The sequence below is a fragment of the Gallus gallus genome, chromosome 2, assembly GCF_016699485.2.
Source record: "Gallus gallus isolate bGalGal1 chromosome 2, bGalGal1.mat.broiler.GRCg7b, whole genome shotgun sequence".
Taxonomy (NCBI): Eukaryota; Metazoa; Chordata; class Aves; order Galliformes; family Phasianidae; genus Gallus; species Gallus gallus.
In genome coordinates this window covers 102,437,393-102,453,316 of record NC_052533.1, presented here as the reverse complement: position 1 = coordinate 102,453,316, position 15,924 = coordinate 102,437,393, and the positions used below count along the sequence as shown (strand labels likewise).

At 40.0% G+C, this 15,924-nt stretch overlaps 1 protein-coding gene across 22 annotated transcripts in view; it reads right to left on the bottom strand.

The window, feature by feature from the left end:
• Positions 1-13,198, bottom strand: part of RBBP8 (RB binding protein 8, endonuclease) — a 38,215-nt gene extending 25,017 nt beyond the window's left edge. For 4 of the 22 annotated variants that reach the window (XM_004939771.5, XM_046938210.1, XM_419158.7 and 1 more), the window contains exons 1-3: positions 7,759-7,831; positions 5,900-6,123; positions 1,472-1,514 (exon numbers count right to left, since the gene is read on the bottom strand). In XM_004939771.5, coding sequence (XP_004939828.2) covers positions 1,472-1,514; positions 5,900-6,011 — 155 coding nt within the window. In that variant the 5' untranslated portion in view covers positions 6,012-6,123; positions 7,759-7,831. Of the gene's footprint in view, positions 1-1,471; positions 1,515-5,899; positions 6,124-7,229; positions 7,832-13,026 lie in introns of those variants that run through there. The other 18 variants (XM_015277969.4, XM_025147893.3, XM_046938211.1 and 15 more) reach the window with 8 other exon arrangements.
• Between the last annotated feature and the right edge of the window lie 2,726 nt (positions 13,199-15,924).

Sequence of the window (15,924 nt, the reverse complement as noted above, 5' to 3'; positions counted from 1 at the left end):
ATCTTGAAAAGTAATTGATTAATTTAAGATTTTCAGGATGTGGAAGCAACTGATGATATACCAGATCAAGTTAACAGTAACAGCAAGAGACCATTTCACCCTTTCAGGTTAAAAATGAAACGACGACTTTGTGAACTGTACATAATAACAAGATATTAAACTTTCTTTTCCCTCCTAGGAAAGTACACATAGCCTGTAAGCATAAAACATAACAGCAAATACATGCTAACTGAAAGGAATCTAATAACTGCAATAGCTCATCCATATGCAGTAACATAAATGTATTTATTGTGATACTGCACAGAAGTTGACCAACCTTGATGCTGAGGAGCAGGTACATATGTGGGAGAGCTTGGAGCTAGCAAGGTGAGTACTCTTGGGAATGTAAGCCCTGCTGTGGGTTTGGGGGTATTGCTGTGTAAATGCAGAGGATGCCTCATGGTACTGGAATAAGATGAATGCTGTTCTGGGAGCGATTCATTAAACTTTCCTTCTGTGATCCTGTCCTGCACTGTTCCTTCAGCTGCCACCGCTATCTCCTAGCAGCTTCTCTGCAGCATTTATAAGCCCACTGTTCAAACATCACAGATTTTTGTCTAGCTATCTACTGGAAGTTATCTAGGGAAAGGAACAATACAGCCATAACACAACCAAAGCCAATTTCTTCCAAAAGCTAAATGAGAAGCAGCAAGGCCAGTTTTCCTGGAAGTAAGACACAGATATAATTACTGAAGAACAGTAATAATAGCAGACAATGAACTGAATATGTACAATAGTAGAATAAACAAACATGGAAAAGGTAGTATTATTTCACAATGCAATTCCACCATGTTATGGAGTGGAGGTGCAGATGGTGAAAGGGACTTCACTACTACACAGGGACTACTACTACTACTACAGGGACTTCACTACTACAAAAAAGAAGCACTTGTTTCCCTCCCAACCAGTGACCAAAACACACTGGGAGTTAAAAAAACCTATCACAAATGCTAGATAACTGCTTGTGCTACTATTGTATCAAAAAAAGTACACAATGCCATAATTTTCCTTCAAAAAACATAGCTAAGAAAATATAAATATGTATTATTAATGTATTAAATACAAATATCTAGTTTAAAAAAGTCTAAAACAAAAAGTTGTCTTGCCACTTCTCTTTTACAGATCCTACCTAAATTTGAAAATGCCTTCCTAATTAGAAATGTTAATAAACTCGGTGGGCATCCTAGAAATAGGAAAATTTTACCAGTCCTTTGTTCAAGGAAGACAAACGTAGTTTTCAGGTGCCATTTCCTATAAAGAGTGACATACATCTTAATATGACTTCAGCTGAATTATTAAAGTGAGCAGAATTTTCCACGTCTGAAAGAAGCATCCCCAATACCTTAATTGAACCCTACAGGAATATCAGGTCATTAATTAATTGTACTGAGACCCGCCTTTAATAAGTTTGATCATCAGTATGACTACTTACAAGCATCTTTCCTTTTTCAGTTTGGATATTTTCAGTTGCAAGCCTGAGAAATGGAAAGAAAAAAAATATATACATTATACAACACTCTCAGAGGATAAAGTAAAGTCTTGTTTTGTCAATGACGTATGTACAAGAGAGAAAATAGTAACTAATTTGGAGAGAAAAGAGTCAATTCTTGGGTATGTTCTTCAATATCCTGGAAACAAATAAAGCTATTACAATCTCCAGATAACAGGGACTTCTTAAACACTCAGATTTGCACTTAACAGCACTTTTTTGGAAAAAGAAGGGAAAAGAACCAAGCCAACAAACCACAAAACCACTTATGTATGAATACCAACTACTGTGAATGTGAATGTATTTTCAATGCCTATGCATACATGACACAAAACACATTCTGTGCATATATAAATGCACGATACCACACTTGAAATCTTGCAGGCAATCAATGAATCAAAGAATGCACCACAGTAGACATTCATCAGGGAAGCTTACTAAAAATATGTTTCCAAGCTTTAAACTACAAAAGGACAGTGCACTCTATTGGAGGTATTGCCCAGCTTAGGCGAGATGCAGTGACATTTGTGATACTATCCATATGCAAGCTGGCCATTCCCATTTTGAATAAATAGCTGTTAGCAATCAGACCCTAGCTATTTAATATTTTCTTGATTATATACGCCATAGTAAATTTAGTAAAACATCAGAAAGCTATGAACAACTTGAATTTGAACACCAGGTTTCTTGTGAGCTTTCTTGCAAAAGCATTAGTCTTTTTGGAAGATATTACAGCACCAGAATACTTCTAGAACTGCTGGCAATTTTACATTTAAATCAAGTAACATATCCAATGCTTTATATCACATATCAAATGCAAGACTTTTTTTTTCCCCTCCTTTCACCTACCACACTTGATTGGGATCAGCTCAAAGTGGAAAACTACTTGCTTGAGAATGCTCACTTTTCAGGACACTTCAAACATAATGGCCAGAGCAGCCCAAAACTTGATGAACCCATACCACTGCCACAAGACATTAGTGAGACATGGTGATCAAAAAATATACTTACTGCTAAAAAGAAAAAAAAAAAAAAGTATTGAGAAATATGGCAAGATTTCTTTCATATGTAGGTGTCCAACACCTGTGAGATGTTAGGTTCTGTCATGTATATCAGCACAGAAAGAGGGTTTATTTATTTATTTTTTTTAAGTAGTTGCTATTCATTAAGTCAATTAGGCATCTGCAATTAGAACCCCTATAAAGGGTGCTTTAATGCTGCTCCACACCCATCGGAAGGAATGAAGCTGTACAACAATGCATCTCCTGTATGAACAGGTAGTTCGTTCAGCAAGCATTCAGGATTGTAACACTGGCAATCTGAGCCACAAATTGAAGAGGCAGCACTCAATAGGCTCAGTACTGTGCTGCAGGTAACATAATCTCACCTCTCACCTGAATGCAGGAGGAACTAAACTAGCTCCTTAGAGGTTGTATTTTTTCTTAATTCAAATGATTGCAATGAGAAGGCAGGAAACCAGCTTGTTACATTTCTCCGAGCGCACTGAATTACTCCATTAGTTGTAATCTCTTACTTTTGCTTTTTCAGAACATTGGAGACTTTAACCAAGATAATTAAGACAGCTTTCCTTCATCTGTTAAGCAACACGAATGAACTTTCACGTTTCCTTATTTAGCCATCTACTAAGCACATAACCACGTGCAACCATGCTATCTACATTCCAAATTCAATTTTCTCTTACACAATACTCCTATGTGTCAACGGTATACAGTGATGTTATGATGTGGAATACCAGTAACCAAAAATCATAAAACCACGACACTGAAATGGACAAGCCACAGACTATAGAAGTTCATGCTACCTAAAGCTCATTAGTGCTTTAGCAAATGACACTGTTTTTACTAAGATGATGGAGACTTTCTTTAAACTGTCATCAGGCAGATTAAATACACAACTCAATCTTTAAGAAAAAAAACAACCTACAAGTTGATTAAATTATGTACCTGTAAGGTTTCGATTAATGGACATCACAAATACTGCTCTGGAGAACTTTCAAACGCAATAATTCTATCTTCTTAAATTGACAGTGCTTGGGAAGCCTGCACAATCTGACTTCTAGGAGTGGGTGGAACAAGCTTCTGTCAGCAGCGACACAGAAAGCCCTACCTTAAGGGTATAGAAATTGACTGGATGACCTCCTGCGTTCCCCACTAGCTCTGTTTTCCATGATTATTTACTTTTGAAGAGTCTTTAGCCACTTCCTTACTGATGGCAATCAATGAGATTGCTTTCCTCATAGTTTTCCCTGCTTCAAGGACTACAGTTTTTGCCCCCATTCCTCCATTATCAGTTTCAGATAAGGAAAAATTGAAAAGAATTAAGCTGCAACTTGTACACAATTCCTCACATTTCTATGTGAAAATATAAAGCTTTATACCAAAAAGAACAATATCTGAATTCATCCACAGGAACCATGCTGATAAGATACGTGCAGAAAGCATCCGTATGGTTATTTTGAGCTAGATTTAAGTGTTAGACACCCGCAAAACTTAATCACCTTATAACACAGCATTATCACACTGCATTCTAATTCGTATGAGCTATGCAAGTGTTTCACACGCTCTAGAGGTAGGAATAAAAGCAAGCATGGCTTTAATAACCATTATTCCAACATCCACCATCTTTAAAATAAATTTTTGCTGACATTCAGATTGGAAACTCATGAGTCAATTTTAATTCTTATTTATAGACTTCAGAAACAAGCGAAGCCCAGGCAAGCCTGTGTTTGATGTTTCTAAAATATCTTCCAGTAACATTTTCTATAAGAGGATCCCCACCTTTTGAAAAAATTAACTCTCCTTAAGGCATGTCTTTGATGTTATCACGGAAGACCTAATTTTACCTAACACGGTGCGGGACACACTGACAAAGGGCTAGGCATGAAAAAGTCTGCCTAGTGGCAAAATTATCTGGCCCCACCCAACATACATTCTAAAGAGCATCTCTATATGCATAAAGAAAACCAAAATGCTAAATCACGTGCTGCACATCCCAAGAAACTAGAGAAGGGGTCACTTAACATCACCCTCCACATTAGAGCTTTTTGGTTTTCAAGTTTTTGTTGTTCAGACATGCCGCAGATTGCCAGATCCCATTCTGTCAGTAATTCTGCTTTTATCTGTAGCTTACATCACACCCACTCTGAATTATATTTTTCTTTTAAGCAAAATCTCAAGAACATTGTAATTTTTTTTTTCTGTGATTCAGGATACAATATAAAATTATATTTAATACGGCTATTTTTTAATGGAACAAGAAGTTACTAACTGGCATCTCTCTTCTTTAGGTTACTAAGTTGCTGGATGTCTTTTTCTATGCAATTACTACCACAAAGTATGAAGGACCAGCCTTACACATCGTTGAGTTCTGAGGCATGAAACATCTCAACATTACAGAGCAATCCTCACAGTTTTTAAAATTCACAAGAGATGATTTAACTGGACCAAAATGGTCAGACCCACATCAGGTCTGAGGCTCAGGAAAATGACCAAGACTACTGGAATGGTCCAACTATAAAGATCTACTTGTACAACTAAAGCTCATAATTCACACAGAACTCAACTGCTATTATTCCAGCCTAATGAAAACGTTATTTTACGCACAGCAATGTCCCTGTTGAACATGCAAATACTGTTCTAATTCCATTCAGAAAGAATGGATTGTGTGACTTCAGATGACCAGATACAGCTTCCAACAAAGTATTTTTAGCACAACATGCTATGAATTCTACTTGCGAAACAATATTACAATGATAAATATCCAATGTGATAATTCACCTTTGAGTGATGCTAATTTCCCGCACCACTGAAGAATGGAAAGGCATTAACAGGTCATGAAATACATATAAGAACAGGCAACATTCTTATAAATAATATCAAGAAATTTCATGACACTGAAAATATAAGAAATACTTTTCACTAATTGTAATCTGCAGTGGGATTTGGCACAAGTCAGGTGAAATTAGGCAGATGTTTGTTCAGTCATCATTTTGATGTACTTGATGTGATTAAAAAAAATAAAAACCAAGAACTTGATTTGGTAACTTTAAATCATAACATTAAAGCTAAGCCACCCTTTGAGTATTTTTTTAAGCAAAAAGAGATCCCATGTAACACTGCATCTCATCTGAGCTACCAAATCATCCATAGCTGTTGGCAGTTTAAATGTGATTCTTTCAAATCAGGCTTAGGTGGTCAATCTATAGCGATCATTTGTAATCACCCAGTCCATCATCTTGCATAACACAAGATGTGAAGAATGCATTTAGTTCCACACACACGGAGAGGTACTCTGGTTCAAACCTCCCCAGTGGTACCAGATAAAATCTGCTCCCACAGGAAGCTGCTTTACCTTGCACTTCTTTATCGTGACATTCCTTCAGTTTGGACCACAGTTCCTTGAAGAAATCTCCAGCAGGCTCTGCAGAACTAGGGCTCCCACAAGTTCCCCCAGACGCATTCATCTTGGTTTTTCTGCTCTCAACTTAGTTGATTTGTTTGCAGAACTGGCGCACTCTCACACTTTAAGTTTTAAGCAGCATAGTTAGGAAGCTGTTTCTGAAGACAGGTGTATGCCTGTAATGACAGATCGACAACACTTATGTTTGCATTTATCAGAGCATAACATGCAGCCATGGATGAAAGACAAAGCTCACACATATTCTTGTCAAGCTGCACTTATTCACTAACAGTCACACTATAACTACAGAAGATGCAAATATTGTGCTGCAAATAATTATAAAATTGTCCCTTCTACCCCCCTGCCCCTTAAATAGTTATCAAATTTAAAATAGATTAAGATGTCTGTGTGTTTTTATTCCTCCTCTGTGTAAAACTACAGCTGCTTTCTAGAAGTAATCCACGCTTCCAAAGTTTTGCTGTTAGTAAAACTGTTTGTCAGAAGTTTTATCAGACATACATTTGTGTACGTGCATTCTTTACATACATAGGATTCAAATGACATTCTTTTGCAAAAAGAAGCCTGGATCTCTCGAAATCTTCCTGATTCTACAATGGAAGTATTCCTATGCTATGATGCAAAGGAACTAGATCAATCTCAGAATTCATGAATCCCCCAAACACCAGTAGTTCAGGATAACTATCAGATAGCTCCATCTTAAAAAACAGACTGCCTGTACAGATAGAACAACTTTACTTGTAGTTCTTCTAACCTTTTTCTTAGCAGAGATGATTCCCTCAGGTGATCTACAGAGGAAGCATGGTACACAGATCTAATCAGTGCACTGGGTGTCCAATGGAGGCACGTTCATGTAACCTCTCTCCTTCAGTTCCCCCTGAATGTGTCTACTGGTTTAACTGATCACTGTGATAAGCTGGTGGTCAGTGAGCTAGCCTAGGAGCTGGAGGCCTTGGATCCTGTTTCCTTTCTCAAACCTCTGTGTATAGGGTTAAGTAAGTCACTTTCATTTCAGCTTGCACATCTTTAACGTGGAATAAAAACAATGGAATAAATGGAACATAGCAATACTCAAACCATATGTTTTCTATAGCGTACTGATGCTGAGATGCAGTAACAGCTGCTGACAGAACATTCAGCAATCGTTGGGCATTGACAGATTTGCTTTAATATGCCACATCTCTAAAAGAATGCAGGGGCCCATTTCAGCGCCTGATCTCAAACCGGCTCACATTCTTATACTGAGAACAGAACATAAGATTACCTTTCCAAGTCAGCAATGCCTATAGCTCTTCAGCTCAAGTTGGACGGCACTCTGCTCACATCTTCGTGGCTGAAACGCTCCGCTTTGCGTGCTGCCATCGTACAGTGCTCCCCTACGGAACCGATGGCCTAGTGACATTGGGAATGGCTCGTATGCTCTTATTTCCCTACCTCCAACCGCAGATACTTCAATAAACATCCTTTTCTCCCTCAAAAACGTCCGGGCCGCGCTCCCCTCCTCCTGCTGCCCCTCACAGGTACCGGGCTGACGGGAACGCACGCCTCTCCCGGAGCTCTTCCTCACCCCCTGACCCAGCAGTACGGTACCGGCGCCGCGCCCTCACCCCACAAGCGGAGCTCCCCGCGCCTCCCGGCCATATCAAACGCCCGACAAACGGCCAGCGTCCCGCCGCGAGCCCGGCCGCTCAGCGGGGCCGAGCCCCGGCGGCGGGGGGCTCCCCACTGCCGGCCGCGCTGCAGCGCAGCGCCCGGTACCAGAGGGCGGTGAGGAGGAGGGCGCGCGCCGTTACCTGGTTGGCTCCCGGCGGCTCCGCAGGAAGCGGCGGGAAAAGCGAAAGCTGGAAGCGAGCACCTTTCCCTGCCTTTGGGGAGGGGCCAGGGACAGATCTCGCGATGGTTCCGCGCCGCTCTCGCGAGAGCGAAGCTGTGAGGGGCCGGGGGAAGTCTGAGCGGGTGGGCTGTTGGTGGGGGTCGGAGTTAGGCGTAGCCGGCAGGGAACGTAATAGGAAAGCGAGGGAGTGTGTGTGTTAAGATTTGTTGTCTGCTGGCTGTTGGGATTTGCACACCAAGTGTATTTGCAGTGCTTTTTATCCCGTTCTTGATCTCAGCAGGTTGCTGTGTTTGCTGCCTTGGCATGTGGCAGAGCAGCCCAAAGCGTGCTTTAATGCATCATGTGGCTATGGGGACCTGTGGGCTCATCTAATTGGCATGGCTTTAGGCATCAGAGGCTGGCTGATCTATGTGATATGCTGTGTGTCACTTGAGATTTTTACCAATTTTATTTGTTTGTTTTACCCAAATTGCAGATTAACGTTCTATATTTCTTTGGAATCAACTCTGCTCTCTGTCATGAAGTAATCCCCTCAATCTTTGGTTCACAATTCTTCGTAATGAAATAGAAAACAAAACACTGCTTTTCAATAATATTATTCTGCCTTCATGTGGTTTCACATTACCATTTTGGTGTATATGGAAACACTTACATACACAGATTAGTGACATCCTCACAGTGGTGATCTGTTTGCAAGGGCCAGTGCTGCAAGCTCATGCTTCCCAGTCTATTCATTCTTAGAATCATAGAGTATCCCATGTTGGAAGGAACCCACAAGGATCATGGAGTCCAACTCCTGACTCCACACCCCACCCAAAAATCAGACCCTATATCTGTGAGCATTATCCAGTTATTTCTTGAACTCCAGCAGCTTGAGGCTATGACTGCTGCCCTGGGGACCCTGTTCCATGCCCACTGCCCTCTGGTGCAAAAGCTTTTCCTAATATCCAACCTGATATCTAACGTAGTTACAGTATTAGTTGTTCAGGTCTTCAATAGATGTTAGTAGCAGTTTCACCTTACTCTTGTTACATTACTCAGACCACTCAAATCCCCAGAAAGTATCAGAAATACAGAGCTACAGAGTAAGTAAAATGGAATCTGAGATACCATTTTAACATTTCTGAGGTGTCTTGAAATACTGTCAGACAGGAGCCCTAGATGACCAGTGATTAAGTAGACTCAAATCCGTTTTCATCTCTGTTGAGAATATTCTCAGTTTCCCATCAACTATATACTTTGAATTTTTAAGTATTTCAAAAATTTTGCCATTAACTCTTCCACTAATTCCTCACTGTTGTTTAACCACTTATTTTCCATCTAACTTAAAATAAATCCAGTGTTCAGTAGCTCAGCAGCAGATTACTTACATTATAAGTTTGGTATATTATAATTTCAGTACATGCAAAACTATCATCATAGATTGCCTTAGATGCTCTGGTATTCTTAGGTAATCACTGTAAATACTGTCTTAGTGGCAGTTTTGTATTCTGCTTTTGAAGCTTCTCTAATCTAAAAGTTACTGATGTAGGAAAGTAATAATTTCCTTACAGTTAAAAGAAACAGGTGTCTTAGATACATATATAGACCTGATAAGTAGCAATAAAATTGTCCTCTTCCTGATTTGTTGGGTGCTTTACCACTAATCTTTCTTTCTGTTTATAGGAAGCACTCCAGAAAATAATGTCATCAATTTTATTTCCCAATAAACTCCATGAGCAGCTTATTTTCATATTTGTTCATGCTGAATGAACTTTACAGCGATATAATTCCATTGACTTCTACAGTGCTATCCTTATCTGAGTAACGGTAAGCGATAATGGATTAAGACCAACAGTTGAACTTTACATTTATCTCCCTTCTAGATTTATTTGATTTCATGTATTTCATAATCACGTGTTTGATCATGAATTACTGCACAGATCCCTGGCTCATTAAACGTACTAGAAAACTACTGAAGAGTCATATATTGCACATCCACTTATACTGGATGTCTTAAGCTGGCTAGTCTGACTGGAACTCATCTCATTCATCTCCTAAGAGTAAACACCACACCTAGACAATAAAACTGTGGAAAAAAGACTTCACTGTTCTACTTGAGCAGAGGCAAAACTTTTTGTAGTGTCTTGGCTCACGTTCAGATTTCAAAATAATATGGCACATTAAACTAGGTGACAGAATACTTATCCATGAGCAGTTCTGAAGAAAGGAACCTACTTTAATCCCAGCAAATCAACTAATGATGGAAATTCTATTGTAAGAGTACTGCAGTGTTGTAGCACAGATAAAATAACAATTAAGGAAAGCCTTTATGACCCCTCCTTTTTTTGATGAGGCTGCATTAGTGTCTCTAACCATTCAGATAACTCTGCGTTCAGATAAGACCTAGCCCACTGCATATGCATACAAAATAGGGTTAAAAGAGATTAGCAGATAACATATTTCTCTGTTTCTATAAATTTAGATGCAAAGATTAAAACCAGCTTTGAATTGTAATGGGGAACTCTGATTTAGATATTTAATTGTTTCGAGTACAACAATAAATATATCACTCTTTTCCTGTATATATAGATATGTATACACACTGGTGAAGTCCTTATTTATTTACATAAGATTTAGCGGATTGCACATATACATCCATGGCCAGTGTGCTCCCAACCTCCCTGACTTGCAGGTCTGCACAGAGGGATAAATATGTTGCTTAACATCTAGGCATGTTCATTTCATGAACTTTATGTTGCAGTTGCCAATAAAGTCATCAAAGGAGCCCAGCTTCGTATGCAGTGAATAGGAGCATGTGGCAGTTCAGCTGTTACCTAAACCCCCTGAACAGGGTTTGACTAGGAGTGCAGGAACTGACGGTCCTCTGAGTGGTGTGATTTCTTACATCTGGGAATGCACACAGTGCATACCATTGCTGTCTGGCACTGGTATTATTTGCTTTCTCTGCCACTCCATCACCCCCCACTAGCTGAGTGTGATTCTTCTCAAGCTGCTTGTGTAGCCACTTTTGAAATGGAGCCAAGATCAAATTCCCTGATGCCAGTAACAGTGTTCACTTTAACGGACTCTCTTCTTTGAAGTGCTTTCACTGTTCATCTGCAGTCAGAAACAGCCTGAATTTGTTCAGCTGAAACTCTCAGGTCTTTTGGAGAGTCTTGATGGGGAAAAAAAAAAAAAAAAACATTCCAGGACCTGAGGGATTCTGTTTCAGGACTACAGTGCAGTGTTCCTGGTCCTCAGACTCTAAGGAGAGCACCTGTTTGAGTGAGCTGCGTGCAGAAATCTTTTGCTCTTACTGATGATTCTCAGGTTGTCATGAGTCGTCTCGAATAGTTTTGCATATATATTTCAGCCTTGGAAAGCTATTCCAGCTTGGAAGGCTGAAATAAAAATGCACGGGTCTGTGTACAAAACCATGCCATCTACCTTCTGCTGTAGTGAATGGCAAGAATTCAGGACAGGAAAACAATCAAAAGAGAAACAACAAATGGGAAACTTTTTACTTACCTTTTTGGGGAAGAAGATTCCAAACAATTGCCCCTGCCTTCCATGCCCCTTTCCCTTTCCTCCCCACCCCCTTCTCCCTTCCCCAAAAAAGAAGCAGCAGCAGCTAAGAAAACCCAAATAACGTAGAACACAGACTGCAGAGAGAGAAGATGGCAAGCAGTATTTTGTAAAGCTGTTCCAACACTGTAGCTTTAGAAATCAAAACTCTCTTATAGCATTTTATAGGCTCTACAGAGAAACTCTGCTCAAACCATGCAGTTCAGCCAGTTCCATTTTTTTTTTCATTGGAGAACAGTTTATTCCTTAGCAAAATTGTCTTCTGTATTTAATAGGAAAATCAACAATAATGATAAAATTTAAACTTCTATATATATATATATGTTTTTATGTTTTGTGAGAATGCAAAACTTCAGGGACTAATCTCTGCGTCCTTTTCTGCATACCCCCACTTTGAAGAATAATTTTAACACAGAGATATGTGACTAATGAGAAGATCATTTAATCTGTTATTCGTTGGGTTTTCTTAGCTGCTTAGCTAAACCTTCTTAGGAGGTTTTCTTCACTGGTACTTTAGAGAAGGATAATAATGCTCATTTTTCATCAACCTGGAAATAGCAGGCAGTAAATACCTCCATAACTGAGGCTTCCTGTTGTGTGACTACTGTAAGTTCTTTCTTGATCCCATACAGATCTTTTTGTATCTGGTGGCTCATGTCCACTGGGAACACTGATTTTTTTACATTTTTAACATCATGAAAGAGAACTTGTAATAATTTCACTTAAAGATAGACTAAATTAAGACTGCCGGGGAGACAGAAGTAACTATGTAAGGGTTTTCAAGAATGCAGTTACATGGATGGTGAGAATATTCACATTTACTTAAGGTAAAGAGTTATTTTGTCCTAACAGGCATGACAAAACCTGTCTTCATTCCTTTCTGTTCAGCTCAGCAAGTACTTCTGTGCTCCAGTAGTTAATCAGTTACCAGGTTCCACAGCTTTTGTTTTCACACTGTTTAATTTTTCTTACTTGACACCCTACTTGTGAATGGATTCACTTGCTGATACAGGTACAACCTTCAGGTCTGCCTGCTCTTTGCGCCCAGGTCTGCTTTTTGTTACTGTTGCCACCACCGTTTCCCGGTGTGTTCTAGGCAGGAAAACTTCTGATAAGTATGTAGAAAGGAAGCAGTGAGAATGACAAGTACATTTCCTATTTTAGCAGGAAGCCAATTCTGAGCATGTAAATCTGGATTTAATTAACTCACCTCATAAAACTGAACAATTTAAAAAAAGTAATAAAAATAATCCAACAGGAACTAGTAACAGCACACCTTGCTGTAGTTGCTCTACACCTCTTCACAGCAAGAGTTAGTTTGAGAAAGGGATTGCAAGAACACTGTATTAAAGAGGACACCAAGAGGCAACACTTAAGTGACATGCTCAGTGTACTAAGTCGTTGGCAGTGAAGTTTCTCTCTCAATCCATGCTTGGCTCCTTAAGCTGTCTCCAGTAAACACCCCTGCAGACAGATGTTGAGCTACACACAAGAAGGGTCAAAAAGCTGCTCTCCCCAAAATCCTGTCACCAAGCACCACAGAGGCTGGCAGTACCCAGACACGTTAAGGAAATAGCCATTATACCATTTCAAGCATCGGATAAATTTTTTTCTTAAGGTTATCTTAAATTAATTTTAAATAAAGGCTTTCAAAACTCACCCTTCTCTTTCAATTGTGCAAAGTTCTGCTCTCGATCGGGGTGATAAATGTTTACTATTGACTTCCCCTCCAGCTATAAACCTCAAGCGTAAGTAAGATGAGGAAGCCACCGTGGACCACACTAGAGAGTGCCGAGAGGAGATCTGCTGCTCCTAGGATATATACAATGTGCAATGGATAACCTAATATGCCTTTCATTTAACTGGCTGGGCAGGTTTCTGCATTCTGGAGAGTGTGGAATCATACCAGAATTTGTTGGCATAACAGGCCCGTCGGACCGGTTCCCGGGGCGCCGGGAACCAGCACAACCAGTTTGCATCAAAGGCCGCCCAACATGCTGCAGCTCAGCACTGGGGAGGCTTCGTGCCTCACGCCTCCGTCAGCTCCCGGCGTGCTGCTCAGAGGGAATGATGTAGCCTCCAGCAAAATAATTTACGGAGGGGTGAGGGAGTGATACATTCATGGTAAGTGTAGCAAGATCGTGGTGTTATAAATTTTTCTTTCTTTTTATATGCTGATGCACTGGGCCAGAGGTCTTGCTCAGCATAACTGCAAAATGAAATGGGTCAGAAAATACCTTTTTTTTTTAATAGTACTAACATCAAATCTTGAGTGTGAAAAGACAGAAATTAGACTCCAATTCAGCCTCGCTTCATAGAATCACAGAGTTGTTTGAGTTGGAAGAACCTTTAAAGGTCATCTAGTCCCCTACAGTGAACAAGGACACGTACAGCTGGATCAGGTTGCTCAGAGCCCCTCCAACCTGACCTTGAATGTCTCCAGGGACAGGGCATCCACCACCTCTCTGGGCAACCTGTTCCAGTGCTTCACAACCCTTATTGTGAAAAACTTTTTCCTTACATCCAATCTAAATCTCCCCTGTTCTAGTTTGAAACCATTTCCTCTTGTCCTATCACCACAGATCTTGCTGAAGGGTTTGAGTGTTTGTCTCCTTCTTTGTTCTTGCCCCCCTTACAGTCCCACTCTAAGTGCTTAAGCATACCTACAGATATGTGTAGAACTCTGCACAGCTTTGCTATATGTGAGAGACAGGAGCCTGGGAGCCTACCTGTGAAATGCACACCTCATGTGCATGGAGCTCTGGGTCAGTATAAGCTGCTCTGAATTACCACATATGATATTTCAAGGTGAAACAGATTGTAGAACACCAAGGGTATGGAACATGCTTCCACAACCATGAGGAACTACTGGTGAGGAAACACCCTTCTCAGAAGAATACAGAAGCTGCCCTACTACAATTGCACACAGGCTGTAAGCAGCAGCTGCGCTGCTTCATATTCATGGCTGGGAGGCAAGAATACTTCATATTAGTCCTGCGTGCTGCATATTTATTCAAGCTGTAGGCAGAAAGCAGGATATGCCCCAACAGAATCCTGCATCTGTGTCAACTTATTACATTCTTTCAAATACAAATATAGACCATAATTTTCAGATCTACTTCTGTGATTGCCTGAGATCTTGACTAAAATCAGCAGGAGCTGTAGGAGTTCAGCACTTCTGGAAATGTGATCGTGGGTGCCTGTAATCAGCCTGTTAAACTCAGCTTAGGCAGATTCCTTTATCTTTTTAGATACCTAAATTTAAACACTCTATCTTGAAAAAATTGTCTCTATTTAATGTTGTTGAAGACTCTCAGTAAGTCCTTAAACCTACGCTTGTTCATAAAATTATACCATAGTGGCATCAGTTATCCTTTTTTAGATCTTCATTTCTAAATTTTAACAATAGATAACTAGTAAGTAGTCAGAATAGGAAATTACCATCAACATCTACCACTGTTGTGCACCATGTTTTTTCATCATTGACCTGAATAGATAAAAGAAATAATGCTGATATTTGCATATACTCTATTCAGACTATTGCACTACTGTTTCACTACTGTTATTGTTCTTATAAGACTACATCTACTGACAGCCTTGAGAGAAAGGCTTAATTCTGCAGAAAGCAACTGGATTACTAAGTGAGCTGATATGACAGATGTACACTGTTTGTGCTTGCAGTCGCACCACCTAAGGGTATGATTTCATACGACTAAGCAAGGCTGGGCTTGGTCAGTATTTGAGAGGTGATTTACAGGAAAGTCCATGGCAGGAAGTGGTTTTGGTGATTCAGTGGGCTGTACTGAGTAATTGGGCATCATTGCCAAATGTGATGGATATACAGGTTCTGTATATGCAATAGTTTTGGTGCCATACTAAAAGGAAGTTTTATAGACTCCAAGTCCTTTTCATAGGCACTCCATTTGGAACTGTAAATTCCCATCGAGTGTGAAAATACCATGTGTGGAAACAGTGCCTTCGATTTGTTTTAGCGTGCATCACATAACTGGATAAACTGCCTAACTGATTAACATTGGTAAATTGCAACTCAAAATAGCTGTTAGACTATACAGGGTGGAGAAGGCTCTGCTTGTAGAGTAGACTAAAGAAAAGCTTCGAAGTTGGCCAGGTCCTTCCAGCTACATCAGCTGATCTCATAAATGGTGCCATCTGTTAAATTTTCCATCCAGCATCTTGAGTTCATGATGGCAACAGCAGAGGTGAGGAAAGAATATTCTGACCATTCTTAGATGGGTACAATAAACACCAGCTTTTTTGATACTTTTTCTCCATCTTAAACCTGGAGCCCTATGGTAAATCTGTTATTCAGCCTGTAAAGCACATTGGGCTTGCCATTTCACTGCTCACTGGAGTCTGAAGATAAAGGGACAAAAGCGATCTTTATTATCTATTCTTTTGATTTGATGCCTTGAACAAGAGTTAGAACACCTTTTCACCTCTCCAGCCCCTTGCTCACCTGAAACAAAACCACCATGTACACACTTTACACATTCAGTAGAATCTTCTCATCTAAGGTTGCTGGCAGGGGTGAGGCCTT